The sequence below is a fragment of the Lepidochelys olivacea genome (assembly GCF_965140295.1).
Source record: "Lepidochelys olivacea isolate rLepOli2 genome assembly, chromosome: 13".
NCBI lineage: Eukaryota > Metazoa > Chordata > Testudines > Cheloniidae > Lepidochelys > Lepidochelys olivacea.
The window spans coordinates 27,245,968-27,265,430 of NC_140423.1; the positions used below are offsets into that span (position 1 = coordinate 27,245,968).

The 19,463-nt window shown below is 48.6% G+C and overlaps 2 protein-coding genes across 6 annotated transcripts in view; one reads left to right on the forward strand and one right to left on the reverse strand.

The window, feature by feature from the left end:
* Positions 1-19,463, reverse strand: part of RALY (RALY heterogeneous nuclear ribonucleoprotein) — a 277,011-nt gene that overhangs the window by 232,241 nt on the left and 25,307 nt on the right. The window lies entirely within an intron of this gene.
* The window catches only part of LOC311529426 (uncharacterized protein), a gene marked incomplete at its 5' end in the record, with an annotated part of 245,124 nt that continues 237,827 nt past the window's right edge, over positions 12,167-19,463 (forward strand). The window contains one exon of the mRNA XM_084645401.1: positions 12,167-12,497. Coding sequence (XP_084501527.1) covers positions 12,167-12,497 — 331 coding nt within the window. The remainder of the gene's footprint in view (positions 12,498-19,463) is intronic.

Sequence of the window (19,463 nt, forward strand, 5' to 3'; positions counted from 1 at the left end):
ACAGGTCTGAAATGCCAGGAATTCTTCACCCTGGGGTATTTTATACACATGTAACACCCAAGAACACACATGTTCTAAGTCACTATCTTGCTATGTGAGAATCATGTATCCCTCTGGATCTGGTGACCCTGTCACAGAGTCCCTCTCCTGGCTCTTGGGGAGGCACTGCAGGCATTCCCTGCCCCAGTTTCCTCCTCAGAGGGGAAGAGGGCCTCCCTATACCCAGATCACTGTGCACCTTGTAGCTTGTCCCCACCCCGCAGCTGAGTCACTAAACAAATGTAACCCCTTCCAGGATAGCAGAAGTCCAACTAAAAGTCCAAACAAACAAAAGGTTCTTCTGCCCCTCGTGGGTTATTCTTCAGTCCACCCTCTGGGCTCAACTCTCAGTCCCTTTGGAGCTACCTCTAAGCCCTTCCTTGCTCTGCTAGAGCACTAACTCCTAGGCGGTTTTCTCTGGACTCCAGTTCTGAGCCTACCGACCCCTGGGGACTCCTGCTTCCTATAGACACTACCCCAGAGCCTCCCACAAGGGGCCTAAGCTGCTTCCTGTAATTCCGCCCTAAACAAATAATATGACAGCAGCTGGTGTGAGTCAGTCACAACTTCTGCCCAGGCCACCCACTGCTCTGAGGGACGGAGTCCTGCACCCCATCCTTTCTTTGGGGGTGGGGATGGAAATCTTACTTCCTGCATGTGTCCGGCCAGCGAGTCAGGGGACAGCGATGAGTCCATCTACAGCACCTCACCCAGGCAATGGGGGCACAGCCCCACTTGCCTCCATGCACCCAGAGAATCCAGCTACACAAGCGTGGGGTTAGGTGGTTCTTTTCTCTCTTACTCTCCCATGGCGGGGGGGGTGGGGTGGGAGAGGGAGGGGGTGCTTTAAGGGACAATCTAGCTCACAATCTGTGGTAACATAAAAGAGCATTCAGTGGTCTCTGGAGCTTTCCAGTGCACGCGTGTGTCGGGGCGCGAGAGAATATTATTTGGCCTTTCAAAGATGTTGAACTATGGCCATGTCCTGGAGCTTAGAGGATATTCAGCCTCATTAGAGCTGATTTAAGCAACATCTGATAATACAAGCAGCCAATGGTGCTGTATTTAAAAGAAAAACTGCCAACCTTTGGCATCAGCACCCACCCTCAGCATGAGGATCTGGGGGAGGTTATAGGCCAGCTGACTTTTCTTTCTCGGGGCGAAGAATATGATCCTTCCTTAATAACTACATCCCAACCAAACAGCAGACTGAATCCAAATCTGCTGCTAACTGTTGTGTCCTAGGTTACCGCACAGAGAATGGCTAGCGATGTACATAGCAGCGAGCTTTGCTGATCGGGACAGCTCTGCATGGATAGCTGTGTGGCCCTGACCAAACTCCTGAATAGGGCTGGCAGGGAAATAAGATCGCCGGTTTGTAAAAATGTGAGGTCTTGATCCGATTTGTTTCCATTCTGATGCAGAACGAACCCTTTTCAAATTTGCCAAGATAAAACCAGAGAAAGGGCGAAAAAGCTATTGGCTATGCTGGGGTGGGTCTTGCTTTCTCTGGTTTTGATCAGAAATCCTGGCCTTGCAAAAATAATGAAGGAACGTTAGTTGAAACCGATGGAGGCTGCTCCATCTGGCTCAAAGCGGGGAATTGAAGCTTGTTTTCCCATACCCTAGGTTACGGTCCTACCCACTGGGCTACAGAGTCAGTCTCTCTAGCCTAGTGACTAATTATTTATACAAAGTGGAACAGATGTCTAGCGCTGCTTTGAGAACTGTTCCAATTTGTATAAAAAAATAAAATAGTCAGTGGGCTGGAGAGAGACTGACTCTAGCCCAGTGGGTAGGATGTTCACCTAGAATGTGGGGATTCAAGGCCCTTGCCTGAATCAAGCAGATACCCTGGGTCTTCCACATTCTGTGAGTGCCCCAACCTCTGGGCTCTCTCGTTTTGACCAGAAATTCCATCCTGGACCCGAAAAACCTTCCCAACAAGTTTTAGCTAAACAAATCCTTTCCCACAGACAGTTTCTGTTTTAAAAAATAGGCATTTTCTGACCCCAAATCCTGTTTTGTTGAAAAGTTCAAAACAAGCTCCTGAAGTCCTGCCAATGCAGGCAAAGGGCACCGCGCGAAGCTGGCGATGGGTTCTTAGAGGATCTTCTCTGACATTACTCCAGTCTGTTCTGGGACCTTGACTTGGCCAACGTCTGCATCAGAGATAGGACTAGAACCCAGAATGTGATGTAACCAGAAGAACACCCTTCCACTCTCTCCTTTATTTCACCACCACTCTCAAGCTCCCATCTTGTGGTTATTGTCAGGAATCAGGTCCAGTAGCAGAGCCAGTCTCTGGGCAACCTAATGAGCACAGCTGGCCTGGAGCAGGCTGCCTGATCAGCCACATTGCCCGATCGGTGGGACGAGTCAGACGACTGGCTCCTAAGCCCAGCATCAGTAGAAGTTCAGTGGTTGCTCAAAGCATTCATCCATGATTGTGATAGCACCTGTGGCTACTTGCACCTAGCCCTGCTCCTGCCCTACCCCAGCCTGCCTCACTCCAGGTAATCCAGATCTGATAATCAGCTTCAATTCCTGTCAACTGACTCCTGCTCTGACCACTGGGTAAGACTGGTCACTGACAGCAACCCTCCTGTTAACTGAAGGTAGCTGGACACTGCTGACACTAGATGTTGTCAGAGAATCAGCAGAGGAACTCCCTGTAAAGCAATGGGAATCTCATAAGCCCTTGAAGTAAGGGACTGAACTTGAGGCCCTGAACTGAAATGGCTGCTCAAGACACTTCCATTTTATGGCCCTATGAAACTCCTTCTGGGCTGCAGCACAGCTAGAAACAAAAGAAGCGCTAACAGGTGAGGACAACAATTCTGTTTTGCAGCCACATTAGAGGCTTTGAAATTTGTTTGTGTCCCGCACTGAACTGAAACAAAGCCTTTCCGACGTTGTCACAAAATGGAATGGCGTTGAAATGTCCATTTTCAGCTTTAGAAAATAAGTTTTTCGGTTCTGCTCTCTCTCTTTCTGGTCACATCTAACCAGAGATCCCAGAACCTCAGAAATCTTCCAGTGAAGGCTGTCTTTGAAATCAATGCACCTTCACCAAACTTTTCAGCTTCATCAAAACAGCATATTCCATCGAAAACAGTTAGTTGAAAATGTTCCAGCCAGGTCTAGTTGATGAGAGAAGGACGTCACCCATTCTGGTTCCAAACCTTTGTAAGGTAAGGCAGTAGCTGCTTTCTCTAGATCAGGGATTTACCACCTTTTTTCATTTGCAGATCCCTAAAAAATTTCAAATGGAGGTGTGGACCCCTTTGGAAATCTCAGACATAGTCTGTGGACATCCAATTGCTGTACGTTCCACATCTCTGACTGGTAAAGGGCACCCTTGCAGCCTGGTTTTACAGATCTCGCAGAGTACCACGAATTAACTGGGGCACTGAATCAGTGAGCTAGCTCCCGTAAACGCGGTTTGACCCAGATTTTCTAAGCATCATTTTTGTATCACATTGGAGCTCAGGCAAGTTCCTCTTGTAAAATATAATCTTCCTCAAAGTGGCTTTTCCAGGTGTGTTACCTTGATCTTTAAGGGTACATACCCAGCCTTTATGCCGGTGATTTGACTGCAGGCACAAATCCAAATGGCTGACCTCTGAATACCGGACTGCAGGTAGAAGGAGGAGGGTCTTATGTTTAAGACATAGGGACTTGGGAGATCCGGCTTTAGTTCCTGGCTCTATTGCAGATTTCCCAGTGGGAACTTGGGCCAGTGACATAATCTCTGTGTCTCTGTGTCTACACTACAGCTTACATTGCCCTGAGTGATGTAAGTTTCACCAACAAAAGCACCAGTGTGGATAGCACTAGGTCAGTGGAAAAACTTCTCCCAGCGATGTTGCTACCGCTGCTCATGGGGGAGTCATTAAGCCGATGGGTGAGCTCTCTAATGTAGCCACTCTAAGCCAATGGGAGAGCTCTCTCCTGTCGGCTTAGAGCAGCTACATTGCAAAGCTTACAGTGGTGCAGCTGCACTGCTGTAAACTCCCTTGTGTAGCCATAGCCTCAGATTCCTGTTAGTAAAGATCATTGTTGTCTGTCTTTTCTATTTAAATTGCAAGCTGATATGGTCAGGGACAGTTTCTCACAGTGAGTTTGTACAGCACCCAGCACAACGGATGGGAGATTCTAGACTGGGGGCCTCTAGAGGCTATTGTAACCGTGTGGCTTGCCTTTAAGGGCTGGAGGGCCTCGGGCTACCAACCCTGATTACAAAGAAGCCACACCTGGGCTGGACCAAGCAGAGCCACTCGAAGAGCAGCAGGAAGCGGCAATGAGGAAGAAGCTGTGGTGGGGTGGGGTAGGTTAGTTGCTGAGACTGTGAGAGGCAAGAGGCCTGGCAGTAAGCTGTGACGGAGAGACCCTTGTGGGCCAGAGCTGAAGAGCAGCAGGGTAACTACTAGATAGTTTTCAGGTTTGGTTTGCTGTAGTGGGAAAATAGATAACAGATAAAAGCCTGGCCAGAAGAGCCTGGAGACTGTGTTTGGTGGGAATGTAATGGGAGAGCTCTGCAGATGGGAGAAATTGTTAGCAGAGCACTACAGAAGCACTGCTGGACACAGGGAAGTGGCAGACAATACTACGGATACCATAATACAAATGATGCTAATGATAGAAGCAAGTGTACTCGGGCTTTTGCAGACTTCCTTTTGTGGATACAAACTGCATCTGCGGAAAGGAAGGCTGGACCTCAGCCCCGGTGAAAATTTACCCCTTAAAGTGTGACTTCACTTTGCAAAACTGGCATTGTGGTCCCATTTTTATGCTCATCCAGTTTGACTCTGCTGGGGTTGGTGGCTAGGAAGGGATAGAGGGCTCTGAGATCCAGATACCCCGGCTGCCAGAGCACTCCTGGGGGATATACTAGAGGTGGGAGTAGCTCTGTTGCTGGCCGACCAAACCCAGGAGGGAAGAACCTGACAAACAGCTGAGCCTGGAGAGATGTTATCCTGCTAATTTCTGTGTTAATGAAACCAAGCCTCAGGAAGCAGGTGAGTATAGGTTCTGCACAATGTGTGGACTCTGGAACAGCACCTGCTCTCAATTAATAAAAAGGGACTCCCATGTGACATACTGTCATTATTATGGCAGTTCAGTACTCTGCTAGAAAAGCTCATACAGGCAGCTATACATTTCCTTCCATAAACGGAAACCATCATTCTCGTTTGGAACAGATTGTACACTGCGCTGGTTGCTAAGCGGCTTTTCCCATATTGAGGTGGGCTACTAATCAATGCATCAGTGGCAGCATGATTCGCTTTAGCTACCTTTAAAAGGTCAGCAAGCCTGCAATTTAACTTGACATCTTACAGGTGGTTTTTAGGACTTTATACCCAGATACAAACTACAAGAGGAATTTTGACATGCAGTTTGTATTTGTGTTGAAAAGGTCTCTATTCGACAGACAGGTAGAAAGAGGCAAGTGACCATTGCAATTGGCATTCACTTCCCTTGCCTTTCTCAGAACAAGGCTCTGAACAGGCAAGCAAACAGGGTAACAGCTCAGCTTTGCTTTAAAAGGAGGTGCATTTACAGTTATACAAGGTGCTACTGTTAGTTAAAAGTAGGGGTCCAAAATGTTGTTCTACTAATGCTGAAAACTGTAGTGTATTGGGCCCTTACTCAAGAATATTGTGGTATTTTCTCATAGGAGTATTTCACCAAATGTAGAGCAGCCAATGGGAGATGGGACATCCACAGACAATGGTTCTGTTTAAAAGATCTGTGCACGTATAGTGCAAAAATGATATTAAGGCTTTTCAGAAAGAGATGCAAGGTGGAGATGAACTAACGCTCATGCACTTTACTGGGGGGGTGACACTTATCAGCACAAGAGCCTCAAAAGGTCCCCAGTACAGCAGTGATTATGAGGTGTGAGGACTGGCAGCTGCAGACTGGGTGTAAAGGGGCTCCCTCAACCTCTGTAAATAGCAGAGCTGGACTTGGAAGGCAGGCTTGGAAGGATTCAATTTTTATCAGTAAATGTTGGTAAACAGACTTTGCCAGCCACTCACAAACATCTCCATTGATAACAATCAACTTACAGACAGGCAAAGAAAGAAAAATGCCCACTGACAGTTTAGTCAAAATCCAGTGACTTAGACTTTTGAATTAGGCTCATTACAAATAGACTAGCAAATGAATAGTAAAAACCAGGGATGATTTAAGGATATTTGCTTTGTATATTTTGACATGTGAGGTTGACAACTTGTTTTAACAGTTGATGCAGCTTCAACTTTCTGAATCTCAGTATCCGTCATTAAACAATTGTCTCCCCATAATTTCCTGCAACTGTGACAATAAAAAATCTAAACAACTGATTAAAAATTGATTATCCACCAAAATTATATTTTAAAAATTGAATTCTGCCCCTGTTCCTTCGAGATTAGAACAGGTTGGAGGGACAGCCCAAGGGAGAGGAGACACCCTGGGGCCACTCGTTCTACAATGACATGAATCTAATGGCCATAAACTCCCAAGGGTCTTATCTGCTATTCCAGATCAGGGTTGGGAACAGTAGGCAGAGGGGTTGGGTCACTGTCCAATGCCCAGGGGAAGAGAAATGATTCCACTGCTCCCCAGCCTTCACGTAATTCCCTGCCCAAAGCTGGATTTGTGCAGCAGGGTTGGGAGGTGAATTTCACAATGAGGCTTTATCATTCTAGACTACACTTTATAGGCATGACTCTAGAAAGTGTCAGCTAACACCTTCTAATTAACATGTGAAAATACAAGGAATATGGCCTAGCTGGTTGAATTAAAGCCTAGGGAGGTCCTTAGGATAAATCCGACAAACTTAGCACATGTTAAAGTACATGCTGCCCTGTCTACACTAGCCTCTTAACATATGGTCTAACCAACACGGTAGATAACCTCTTCTAGCATCACACCTGTATATCCCAGTGTAGAGCAGGCCTAAGGGAGAAACTTTCAAAAGCTCCTGGAGTGACTAAGGGTGTGTCAACATTGCAGCATGTGTAGACATACTCAAGCTTGCTTTTGATCTAGCTAGTTTGAAAAACGATAGCAGTAAAGCCGTGGGAGCATGGGCAACAGCAGGGGCTGTAAAGGCACAAAGGGACCCTGGGCACATACTCCAGTGCTAGCCTGTGCTGCTGCCCATGCTGCCGTGGTTTCACTGCTATGGTATCATGCTGCCGTCACACCTCTCATTGCAGTGTAGACATACCTCTCGGAGGGGAAGACCCATTTTCAAAAGGGAAGTCCCACTTACTTCCAGTGAGGTTTAAACTTCTAGGGGCCAGAGTTTGGAAAAATATTTAGGTAGCTAAAGATGCAGAGAGGTGCCTAGGTGCTTTTGAAAATCCCACTAGGTGCCTAGCTCCCATTAATTGCAATGGAAGTTAGGGGCTTTTGAAAAATCTCAGTAGACGTGTATTTTTAGGCACCTAAAAAGTCAGGGCCCTTGGGGCCCAAGTTTGTTTGGGAAATGGGACTTTGCCTCCTAAGTCAATTAGTAGCTGCTTTTGGAAAATGTATCCGAACTGTGTATTTAATACACCCTGAAATCATAAATCATGACGCTCACCATCCAATTGTATTAAATGGGGAGTGCAGGAGACATTGGCTAAGCTAGCTGGAGCAGAAGCAAAGCCCAGAAAGTAGCTGCAGATATCACTCTTTTAACCTACAGTGTGGAACAGCTAGTAACAGCTGTTGTCACACAGCGCTCCTCTCCCTCCCACATACCCGCACAGCACCTGATGTCAAGCAAAGGGCACCTCATCCACAGCAGCCGAAACAATCTCTTTGCTGATATTAAATATTGTTGGATGCCTTTCATTGAGGCTGCTTGGAGCCATGCTTGTGCCCTGGGCCTCCCTTGGTTCTCACTATTAGCTAGCCTTGTTGGAGTGTCTCCTGGCCCCTCTTTGCAAACAAATATATGCTGCCTGCCCTCTGCACACCTGTGTTTTGTTTTAACCAAAACCGGTGAAATGTTCCATGCCTACATCTCTGACTCTACACTCCTATGCCATGAAACATTTTTGATCTTTCAACTTTTTGTCCTGTTTTGGGATGAAAACTAGTATTTGAATTTCGGGGGGCGGGAGGGCAAAGATTCTGTTTCCCAAACAGCGGAATTGATTATGGTGCTCTACTGCTACTAACAGCGTTGGGGAGTAATATCAAGCTGCGTTGTTTGGGAGTGCCCACACTGTCTGGCAACCAAGGAAAACAGTTTCCAGACAGACTGAAAGGAAAACCTAGTTCCTGCTCTACTTTAAAAAAGCTTCAGATAAGGATCCATACTTGTGGCTGCAGTTACATCACTGCATGTGTATATCTCTGTCCCACTGGGCGCTGGTTTCACAGGAACAGAGCGCACTGTGGAACTGTCCCTTTGGGGGAGCTCAGTCTTGTCACATCTTGTCTCCTTGGTGTCTCCAAAGGTAACTTCTCCAAGATGGCCACTGATGGATCACATGACCACATCAGGTTTCAGGGGTCTCTTAATAAAATGGATGCTGATTCGGCTCTGACATTGGCTTTCCACAAACATAAAACTAATGTCTGAAGTGGAGTTAACTCCAGCATAACTGAGAATGGTGCCCATGTTATCTTTCATTAACCCTGTCTAGGCTGACTTGTCACTATGAGACAAGATTGAAAATATTGGGGTTGTTTAGTCTGGAAAAGAGAAGACTGAGAGGGGACATGAAAACAGTTTTCAAGTACATAAAAGGTTGTTACCAGCAGGAGGGAGAAAACTTGTTCTTCTTAACCTCTGAGGATAGGACAAGAAGCAATGGGCTTAAATTGCAGCAAGGGAGGTTTAGGTTGGACTTTAGGAAAAACTTTCTGTCAGGGTGATTAAGCATTGGAATAAATTGCCTAGGGAGGTTGTGGAATGTCCATCACTGGAGATTTTAAAGAGCAGGTTAGACAAAACACCTGTCAGGGATGGTCTAGATAATACTTAGTCCTGCCATGAGTGAAGGGGAATGGACTAGATGACCTCTAGATGTCCCATCCAGTCCTATGATTCTATGTTTGTCTGTGACGTCTATCATAAAACACCTGGTTTTTGGGTGAGGATGGAAGGGTGTTAATAAAACATGACTTCTGGCCCCCCAGCCAATCCACTACTCAGCATGAGTCTGCCAGGAAGCATGGCTAGTGTAATGAAATAGAGGGGGCGGGGGGGGGGTTAACATTATTTAAAACTATTCTAAACAGCATATTTAAATATTTCCTTTACTGTAAAAGTAAGGATGTTTTGCTCAAAATATCCCTGTATGTTTGCATTTTACTCTATGCAGTGGAGAATTCACCCTCCCCAGCCCCCCCTCCCCATGCCAGACAACCAGCCCTCCTCATCTCTGGGTCAGACTACACTGCAGCTGGAGGTTGCAAGGCAGCACACATAGGCATACCTGAGCTAGGTTCAGTTCTTGAGCGAGCTAGATTCAATGGTAGCGAAGCTGCAGCAATGCAGGCTGTACGAGTCCATACTGCCAAAGCTTCCCTGCTGTTGGTACTTGTGCTAACTAGAGTAAAGCTAACTCGGGTATCTCTACACATGCTACAGTCACAGATCTGATTGCAATGCAGACGTACCCACTGTTACCTGTGCCTCATCCTCGCCAAAACATAGCCTGCTTCTCTTCAGTATGCCTAACCTCCTTCTTAGGCCGCAATGACTGTCACCTGATTTAGTTTTTGCTTGTTTCCACAAACTCTTGGATTAAAGAGGAAGACGACACAGTAACCACAGGCTATGCACTATGAGTAACGTATATTTCTGACTTGCACTGGTCTCCCAACAAGTACTAGTCTGGTGCTCGGCACACCTAGGGAATTCTTAATTCCCTGAAACAGCTCTTGTCTAGACTTTGCTTTGGAATATAGATACAGTAAAACAGGCCGAGAGCGACCGCTCATGGAGTTAGCAAAAGTGGTCCCTTGTAAGAGGTGATTTCTCTTCAAAGGTTTGCACACCACAGAAGAGTCGTGTTCTGTGGCCTCTGCAAGTAGTCACTTATGACAGGTGGTCTCTAAGGCAGGTTTTATTGTACTAACATGGATTACAACCCGTCAGACACAAAAATAAGTCAAGTGAGTACTAAGGTTCAAGAAGCCTAGACAGCTAGAAGAGTGAGTTCTATGCCTGGCTCAGGGCAAGGCATGTCACTGCCATGCCTCCGTTTCCCCATCTGTCACATGGGAATACCACCTGCCTCAGTAGGGTTTTGAGGCTTAATTAATATCTAAAAAGTACTGTGATATAGGAGAGCCAGAGAGCAGTGGGAGAGTGCTAGAGGGGAAATCTATAATCTCAAGGCTAATTAAGGCATGGTTCCCTGTAGACCAGAGATCGAGATCCAGGGAAACACTACCAAGATGACTGCAGGGGTGGTCCCCAAGCTCCCCTATCCGGTTGTAATTGGCAGGGACTTTCCTGGGTTCGAGAGCTTACTCCCTCCCATTGAGTTAGGGGAGGGAAGTAAAACCCGAGCAGAGTCGGAGGTGCCCATGGATGACCCTACCACAATTTTTGCTGGGTTTTCCCCAGAGTTATTTTCACCCCCCGGGAAGTCTCGGAAATCCAGATGGGAAAGGAGGGCAGACAAAAGACTAGGAACCAGGATTTTGGCAGCAAACCAAAGAGCTGCCCTGGTTGGGAGGAGGTCCCGGGGAGACCCGGAAATGGCCCCCAGCACGAGCGGAAGCACCCCAAGAGAAGGAGGATAGCCCATTCCAATAGAATTAGGCCAGATTGGTCCCTCACGCAACTGTTTTGAGCAGGACCAAGCCAATGACCCACTGTATGCGAACGTGAGGGAGGAGATAGTAGAGGTAAATGGTGTGCAAGTAGAAGGGAAAACCAAAGGCCCAGGGCCCGACTATATAATCAAGCAGGATCTGTTGTACCGGGTAGTGCCAATACGGGGGGGACGTAGTAGAACAGCTCGTGGTGCCACGGAAGCACACAAGGCCGTATTAGAGTTAGCTCACAGCCATCTGTTTGGGGGACGTTTAGGAGCAGACAAGACCCTGGATAGAGTCCTAAGGAGGTTCTACTGGCCGGGGGTATGGGCAGAAGTCCAGTGCTATTGCACCTCCTGCCCAGAGTGCCAGCTGCATAGCCCCCAACCTCAGTTAAGGGTCCTGTTGGTACCCTTGCCTATAACTAAAGTACCTTTTGAAAGGATAGCAATGGATCTAGTGGGCCCTCTAGAAAGAATGGCCCAGGGCCACCGAAGCATACTCGTCACTCTGGACTACGCTACACTGTACCCCAAAACCATTCCTTTAAGAAATCCCACATCCAAAGCAATTGCAAAAGAACTGGTGCAGATTTTTGCTAGGGTAGGCGTCCCTAAGGACATCCTGACAGACCAAGGGACTCCCTTCATGTCAAGAGTAATGAAAAACTTATATACCACATCCAAGCCTTGCGAACCTCAGTCTACCATCCCCAAACAGATGGTCTGGTTGAGCGATTTAACCGAACTCTCAAGAGCATGATCCGAAAGGTGGTGGCCCCAGATGGAAAAGACTGGGATATCCTCCTCCCATACCTGATGTTTGCAATACGAGAAGTTCCCCAAGCATCTACTGGATTCTCCCCCTTCGAGTTACTGTATGGATGCCACCCAGGTGTTATATTAGACATTGCGAAGGAAGAATGGGAGGAACGACCCAACCTGGGGAAGAACATCATTAGACATGTAGCCAAGATGAGAGAACGAATAGCCCGAGTGACCCCCATAGTATGAGAGCATTTGGAAAAAGCATAAGAGTCCCAATGAACCTACTACAATTGTCGGGCAAAAACACGGAAATTTCAACCAGGAGACCGGTGCTGGTACTAACAACAGAAAGTAAGCTTCTGGACAGTTGGCATGGACTCTATGAGATTGTGGAAGCCGTTGGGGAGGTGAATTATAAGGTGAAGCAGCCAGACTGCTGAAGGCCAGAGCAGATACACCACGTCAACTTACTGAAACCCTGGCATGATCGGGAGACATGCCTGGCTGTCCTGCCGGTTCCATCCCAGGCAGATGGCCCACAAGGGCAGGTAAAGATATCCCCCGAATTAGCCCCAGAACAATGAACAGAGGTTGTCGAAATGATCCAGAGGAACCAAGACGTGTTCTCCACACAACCAGGCCTTATGATGCTGATCCAGCACCACATCATCACCTGTCCTGGAGTAAGGGTGACAATAAAACCCTATCACATACCAGACGCAAAAAGAGAAGAAATTAGGGCAGAAGCAAAGATGATGCTGGAACTTGGGGTGATTGAGGAATCACACAGCCAGTGGTCCAGCCCTATTGTCTTGGTCCCCAAGTCTGATGGCAGCCTGAGGTTTTGTAATGACTTCCGGAAGTTAAATGAGGTAACCCAATTCGATGCCTACCCAATACCACATATTGATGAGCTGTTGGATCAGTTAGGTAAGGCCGGATACTTAACCACCTTGGACTTGACAAAAGGCTACTGGCAGATCCCCTTGGCTGAGGAAGCCAAGGAAAAAAACGCTTTCTCTACACCCGATGGCCTTTTCCAATATACCGTCCTCCCTTTTGGGCTCCATGGGGCCCTTGCGACTTTCCAGCGGTTGATGGACAGATTACTTCTACCCCATACCAAGTATGCTGCCACCTATTTAGATGACGTGGTAATCCATAGCTCTGACTGGGAGACGCAACTGCGGAAAGTGGAAGCGGTACTAGATGCTCTTAGACAGGCTGGCCTCACCGCTAATCCGTCCAAATGTGCAATAGGGTTAGTCAAGGCCAGATACCTCGGGTATGTAGTCAGAAGGGGCCTGGTGAAGCCGCAATGGAACAAAGTGAAGGCAATACAGGAATGGCGCCATCCAATCCGCAAGAAGCAAGTCAGAGCATTTTTAGGGATAGTGGGGTACTTTCACTGGTTCATCCCTCACTTCACCACAAGGGCAGCACCTCTGATGGACCTGATAAGAGCTCAGGGCCTGGAGATAGTTAAGTGGACCAAAGCGGCAGAAGAAGCTTTCACAGACCTAAGGACGGCCCTTTGCAGACATCCAGTGCTCATAGCCCCAGATTTTAAAAAGGAATTAATCTTACAAACAGACGCCTTGGAGGTAGGACTTGGGGCCATCCTTTCACAGATGATGGGGGATGAGGAGCATCCAATCCTTTACCTTAGCCAAAAGCTCCTGCCCAGGGAGCAATGATACGCCGTAGTAGAAAAAGAATGCTTAGTGGTTAAATGGGCCATGGAGATTCTACAGTACTACCTGCTTGGGCGGCGGTTCACCCTTGTGATAGACCATGCCCCACTCCAATGGATGCACACAAACAAGGAGAGGAATGCACAAGTGACTAGATGGTTTCTATCCCTGCAACCTTTCCACTTCCGGCTACAACACAGAGCCGGAAGCCAACACGACAATGCGGACAGCCTGTCATGACAACACTGTCTTTCAGTCCCAAGTAGCCCAACCCCGTGGTGTTGAGCAGGGGTGGGGGGAATATATGATACAGCAGGGCCAGGGAGAAGTGGGAGAGTGCTAGAGGGGAAATATAGAAGCTGAAGGCTAATTAAGGTGTGGTTCCCTGTAGACTAGGGAAGGTGGCTGCAGGTTAATTGGTGCACCTGCAGTCAGTTAAGGCCCTGTTAGGAACCTAATAAAACCCCCTGTGTCAGGCAGACAGGGGAGGAGGAAGGACTGGAGCTTGGAGGTGTGTGGAGAGATTTGGAAGATCTGAGAATTGGAGTAAGGGAGATGCTGCCCAGCAGGACAGGGAGACTCCCTTCCCCCCAGCACCTAAGGACCAAGGGTAACCCCACCTAAGGGGGATGAGGGTAAGAAACCCACAGGGGTTGAGAGGGGCTGGGTCTCAGAGCGAGGAGCAAACCCGGACCCCTCCCCCGCTTCCCTCCTCTACCACCTTCCTGGGCTAGTAGAGGGGCCCTTGGCACCCAAGAGCAGGGGCAAAGGGTGGCATCTTAGCTCCCTGCCAAGAAAAGCGCAGGACCCCCCCCCCGAATAAAATTGGCCATCTTGCCACAGTACTTTGAGGTCCCCAAACAAACAGCTATGCAAAGTATTATCATGAGGAGTCTATAAAATGCAAATCAGCATAGTGCCCTTTTTTGTACTTAAAACAAGTAGACTAAAGATGGTCTTAAGGCATCGGATTGGGACTCAGGAGACTTCCTGTGTGACCCTGGGAAAGTCACAATCCCTCTGTGCCTCAGGGCTTGTCTACACTGGTAATTTTCAGAGCTGCAACTTTCTCACTCAGGGGTGTGAAAAAACACCCCCTCCTGAGCGCTGGTAGCTACGCCCCTCATGGAGGTGGGTTTTTAGAGCGCTGGGAGAGCTCTCTCCCAGCGATGCGTTGCGCTGCACCCGCACAAGGCACCTAAAAGTTCTTCCATCTTAAACAAGGGGATCCCTTTGTCTATTTAGATAGTCCAGTCCCCGCCCTAAAAGAATTTACTATCTTTTATGTGTATGTACGACGCCTAGCACAATTAGGGCCCAGATCTTGATTACAGCCGCTAAGCACTACCATCATAGAAAAACAAACAGAAGACCTGCAGAAAATGCTAAGAATAAAATTATTAACAGCTAGTTTTGCAACCCTTGCTTCGGTGAGTGAGCACCTACTCTCTCAAGCAGTCAGTAGGAATATGCAGGTGTGTAAATGCTCATCAACATGAGTGTGTTTATTGCACAACCTAGCCCTAACTGTACCCCCCCAGCCTTGAAATAGTGGATTTTAATTTTTTAGTGTATCCTGACACACTGATTCCAGCTGTCAAGCTTAATGAAAGCAATTGAAGCTAAAAGTGTCATTTACATCCTTTCCCCTGTTTGGAACAGGTTCCATTACATTTTTAAAAGGCCAGAAGCGTTGCGACAACTGAAGGTAAAATATTAACAAACACAATTGGATATGGAGAAGCAGAAAAGGCAAACTGCGATGTTGCTCCACCAGGATTCAAACAAACGTGTTCTTAGAACGCAGAAGAAAAGAAGATTCTTTGTGCACAATAGAAATTAAGCAGTATGGGAGGCCAACAGGAAGAAAGCAAGTTAACAAGGGGATATTTCTGTCCATACATGCTGGTTTCAACTAGATACGTTATTTCCCACATGCTGCTAATGCAGTTTAATTGGGAGGGGAGTCATGCAGCACAGCAGTTGCTTAGCAAACTATTCTTCCCGCGCCTCCCACTCCCCACTTGCTCCCAATTTCCTGTGCTGAGTTGGACTCACTGCATCGTTGTGGGTTTTATTCTGTGGAGCTATATCCTTCTCCACACTCACCCCCATTGTTTTATTAGCACTTAGTGGACTGGGTACCAATAAGCCTCCAGCAACCTATTATCATTGGGCAGTAAACAGCCGGCTACTCGGCCCTGAGTATTGAGACGAGGCATTAAACTCCTGGCATCCTGGGATCTACAGCTTGTCTGGTTTGTGGCATGCAGGAATCTGCTGGGTTATATTTCACTGCCCATCAGCTGAAGTATTGCCAGGGGAGTGCAGTAGCAACTGCTGAGTGCTCTTCAGCTACAGCAATGCTGGGTTGCTTCCTCTGCCATTTGTGCCGGGATTAACTGTAAATTGTGGCTCTCTCTCACAGGCACGGTAGCTTTTACCTTTGCGGTGAGGAGATGCAGGATTAGATAACCCCACGCATGTGGGAAGAAGCATGCTACAGCCACTCTCAGTTCCTGGCTAAGAGGCTGATGCTCTAGAATAGCAGAGGGGAGATGCACTTAAGGAATGTAATGTGAAAACTTAATCCATACAATACCAAGGCTCCATCAGCCCTCTGCCTATTTTCTCCATGTTCCCATCCAGGTACATTTTTGTGTCTGAAATGCACATGTTGATCCAGGAATGTAAAAGCCCCAGGATAGAGTTGAGATAAGCATAGAAATCTCGCTCAGGTTGGCGTTAATAATCCAGCTAGCATTTAATTTCCTGCATGCAATTTTGCGCTTCCACGTATACACGGGGATGAGGCTGTTTTGCATTAAACTTGTGCTCTGCCAGCTTGTGGCCAGACACAGGAGCAGATTCAGCCAGTCAGCGGAGCTCCTGGTCTGCTGGCTGAAGATGCTGAGTGAGTCCATTGCAGTAGTTGAGCCCCAACATACCGGCTGCATGGCAGGCAGGAGGGTGGGAGCCGCTCTCTGCAGCGCCCCCTGGAGCTATGCTGAATTGGCTTTGGCTGCAAAGCCTCTGGCTGAAATTCAGTTGGGGCACCAGTAGACCTCCAACACAATGGAAGCACATGGTTCCATTGCTCAACATGCATTGTATAGCAGAGTGAGAACCAGAGAGGCGGCCAGCGGCGTTCCCATCTCTCGTCTCCTGGCCTTGCCCTGTGACCGCAGCAGCAGCAGGGTATGCTTGCCCGCCCACATGTCGAGGAGAACGTGTGCGCGTGAGAATAGGAGAAAAGGGACCTAGCTCAGAAGTGAGTGGTGGCAGAGGGACCTGGTGGGGATGCAGAAGGACCAGGAGGGGAATGGACTTGGGGGGACGGGTAGGGAATGTAGGGGGGAAAAAAGACTGAAAAGAGGAAGGAAAGAGGGCGGGGGGAAATATGGGTACGTACAGAGATGTGCAAAGTGATAATGCTAGAGAAAACGGATGGGGCCAGAGAAAGGGGGGGAGGGTAACACTAGATGTGGAGGGGGACACACTGAACTTGGAACAACTCCCTCACATCACTCGGTCACTCATATCAAGCAGAAATCCCCCGCAGGGAGCACCCCAGAACTTGGCAGCTGTGAACAGGGCAGGTGTTGACTAGAGCTAGTTCGGATCCTATCATGGCTGCTGGGTAGCTTGGATGACTCCACAGGTCTTTTCTCTAGCCCGAGTTTCTAGCTGTCTGGTTTTCAGAGAGGAAATATTCCAGCTGCACTGGGCACGGTTGGGGGTGGTGATGCGCTGCCAAAATCTTAACAATGGGTTCCCTCCTCACCCCACGAGGGGGTCATTGCCCACCTCTGCCCCCGGGACTCTGTCCCATCAAACCCTCTGCATTCCTTGATGCCCCCCCAGGACCTCTGCCCCATCCACCTCCCTCCCCTGTCCCCTGACTGCCCCCAGAACTGGTCAGGAGGGTCTCGTGGGCCACTGCAGTGGGTGCCCACCCCACCCCTAAGAGCCAGAGGGACCTGCCAGGGGGCTAGGTGGGAAGTCCCGGCGGTGCTTACCTGGGGCATCTCCCAGGAAGCATCTGGCAGGTCCCTCTGGCTCCTAGGGGCAGGGGAGTGTAGTTGGGGGGAAGCAGCCGCTCCCCCCACTGATCACATCAAAAGTGGCACCTTAGGTGCCGACTCCCTGGGTGCTCTGGGGCTGGAGCACCCACGGGAAAAATTTGGTGGGTGCAGAGCACTCACCGGCAGCTCCCCACCTCGCGCCCGGTCCCAGCTCACCTCTGCTCCACCTCCGCCTCCTCCTCTGAACGTGCCACCCCGCTCTGCTTCTCCTCGCCCCCCCGCCAGCCCGCTTCCCGCAAATCAGCTGTTCGGCGGGAAGCCGGGGAGGGCTGAGAAGCAGGCGGCGGCTTCACACTCAGGCCGAGGGTGGCGGAGGTGAGTTGGGACGGGGAGCAGTTCCCCTGTGCACCGTCCCACCCCCCCCAGGTTACTTGCTGCAGCGCGGGCAGCCCTCCTCACGCCCCCCCCCCCCGCCTGAGCTCACCTCCGCTCTGCCTCCCTGGGCCTGAGTGGGAAGCCACCGCTTGCTTCTCAGCCTGCCCCGGCTTCCCACGCGACCAGCTGATTCGCAGAAAGCCGGTGGGGGGGTGGAGAAGCAGAGCGGGGCGGTGCGTTCAGGGGAGGAGGCGGAGGTGAGCTGGGGCCGGGGGTGGGGCAGGGAGCTGCTGGTGGGTGCTCTGCACCCACCAAATTTTCCCCTAGGGTGCTCCAGGGCTGGAGCACCCGTGGAGTCGGCGCCTAAGCCGCCACTTTTGGGCGATTTAAATTTAGAAGCCCTTTTAGAACTGGTTATCCTTCACGGAACAACCGGTTCTAAAAGGGCTTCTAAATTTAACAACTGATTCTAGCGAACCAGTGCGAACTGGCTCCAGCTCACCACTGGTTGGGGGTAACAGCCTCATGTGTAGGGATGAAGAGGGGACTGGCCTGGTATGACAAGAGTCACCTCTTCAAAATGCCCTTCCAGCCAGGCACTCTCCACAGTGCAACCATCTCTGATTTCCCCCATCTGACTGTTCTCACCACCAGGCTGGTACCTCCTAGGGCATCATCTGCTGATGTGGAACATCTGACCCACATCCTCACCCTGAATGCCTTCTCCGCATAAGCCCCTTTTAGCCGTAATACCAGGCCCACTGTTCCCTCTAAGCTGTACGCGTGGGCATGCACACACAGATCCTAAACTCCGCACAGACGGCGAAACACCGCACACACAACAATTTGCACAGAAATTTTTTGAGCACACGGCCTGTCAAAAATTAGAGGTAACATTGACCAGGCCTGTGCTTAATTCTAAGGGAGGGTAGATACCAATGATGGCTTTGATGACATTTGTATCCTGATATTTTTTATGCTATTGGAATTCTTTTAAAAAATGTATGTTCTGAGCATTGCTCTGCGTATAACAAAGCAGCAGCTGATAAGTAGCTGTGCTCTGCCTGTGCCCTATTCCAGCACTGCCTGGTAGTTGGCCCCTATTGATCATTTTCTAATTAAGTACTAAAATGCCTGACACTCCACCCATAAGGTCAGTGGAAGACTATCCTTTGGACTGAATCCTTGCTGGCTGCTTGCCAGCATTACGAGTACACCCATGGACGGCACTAAAGATTTATACACTTCATCTTCTGTCATTTTCTACCCTGGAGGAAGCAAGCTTCTAAATTGAATTATCACAAAGAAATCAATTGCAGATCAAACCTCTGTGAAATTATAATTGCTTTAATGATCTGCAGGCTGGAGTAAAGACAGGGCCAAGACTAGGCATTGTACACTTACTGTTCAATTCATAAAGCTCCTGTTGGGATCAGTCTTTGTTCATGGGGAGTATTAGCGATTTCTAATTATGTGTTAATTTAATCTTCTATTAATTTTCAATTATTGCTATTTTACAGATGCTTCCTTTTTCCTAATGTGACTGCAGTGACAGATACTGAATTCCAAACTGCTCTGCGGCTAGCCGACAAGCAGGCATCTCAGGCATGGTTTTATTTAAGCTTAAATATCTAATTTTGATGAAGACATTCCAGCTGAAAAATACAAAATAAGAAAGACACATGAGCCTTTCTGACTCATCCGAAGTGTTATCAGCTGCCGGTTTAGCCTAAAGGCTTAAACCACTTAGGTATAGCATGTTTGTGGAGACTCTCATTAGAATTGACATTTTGACAATGATG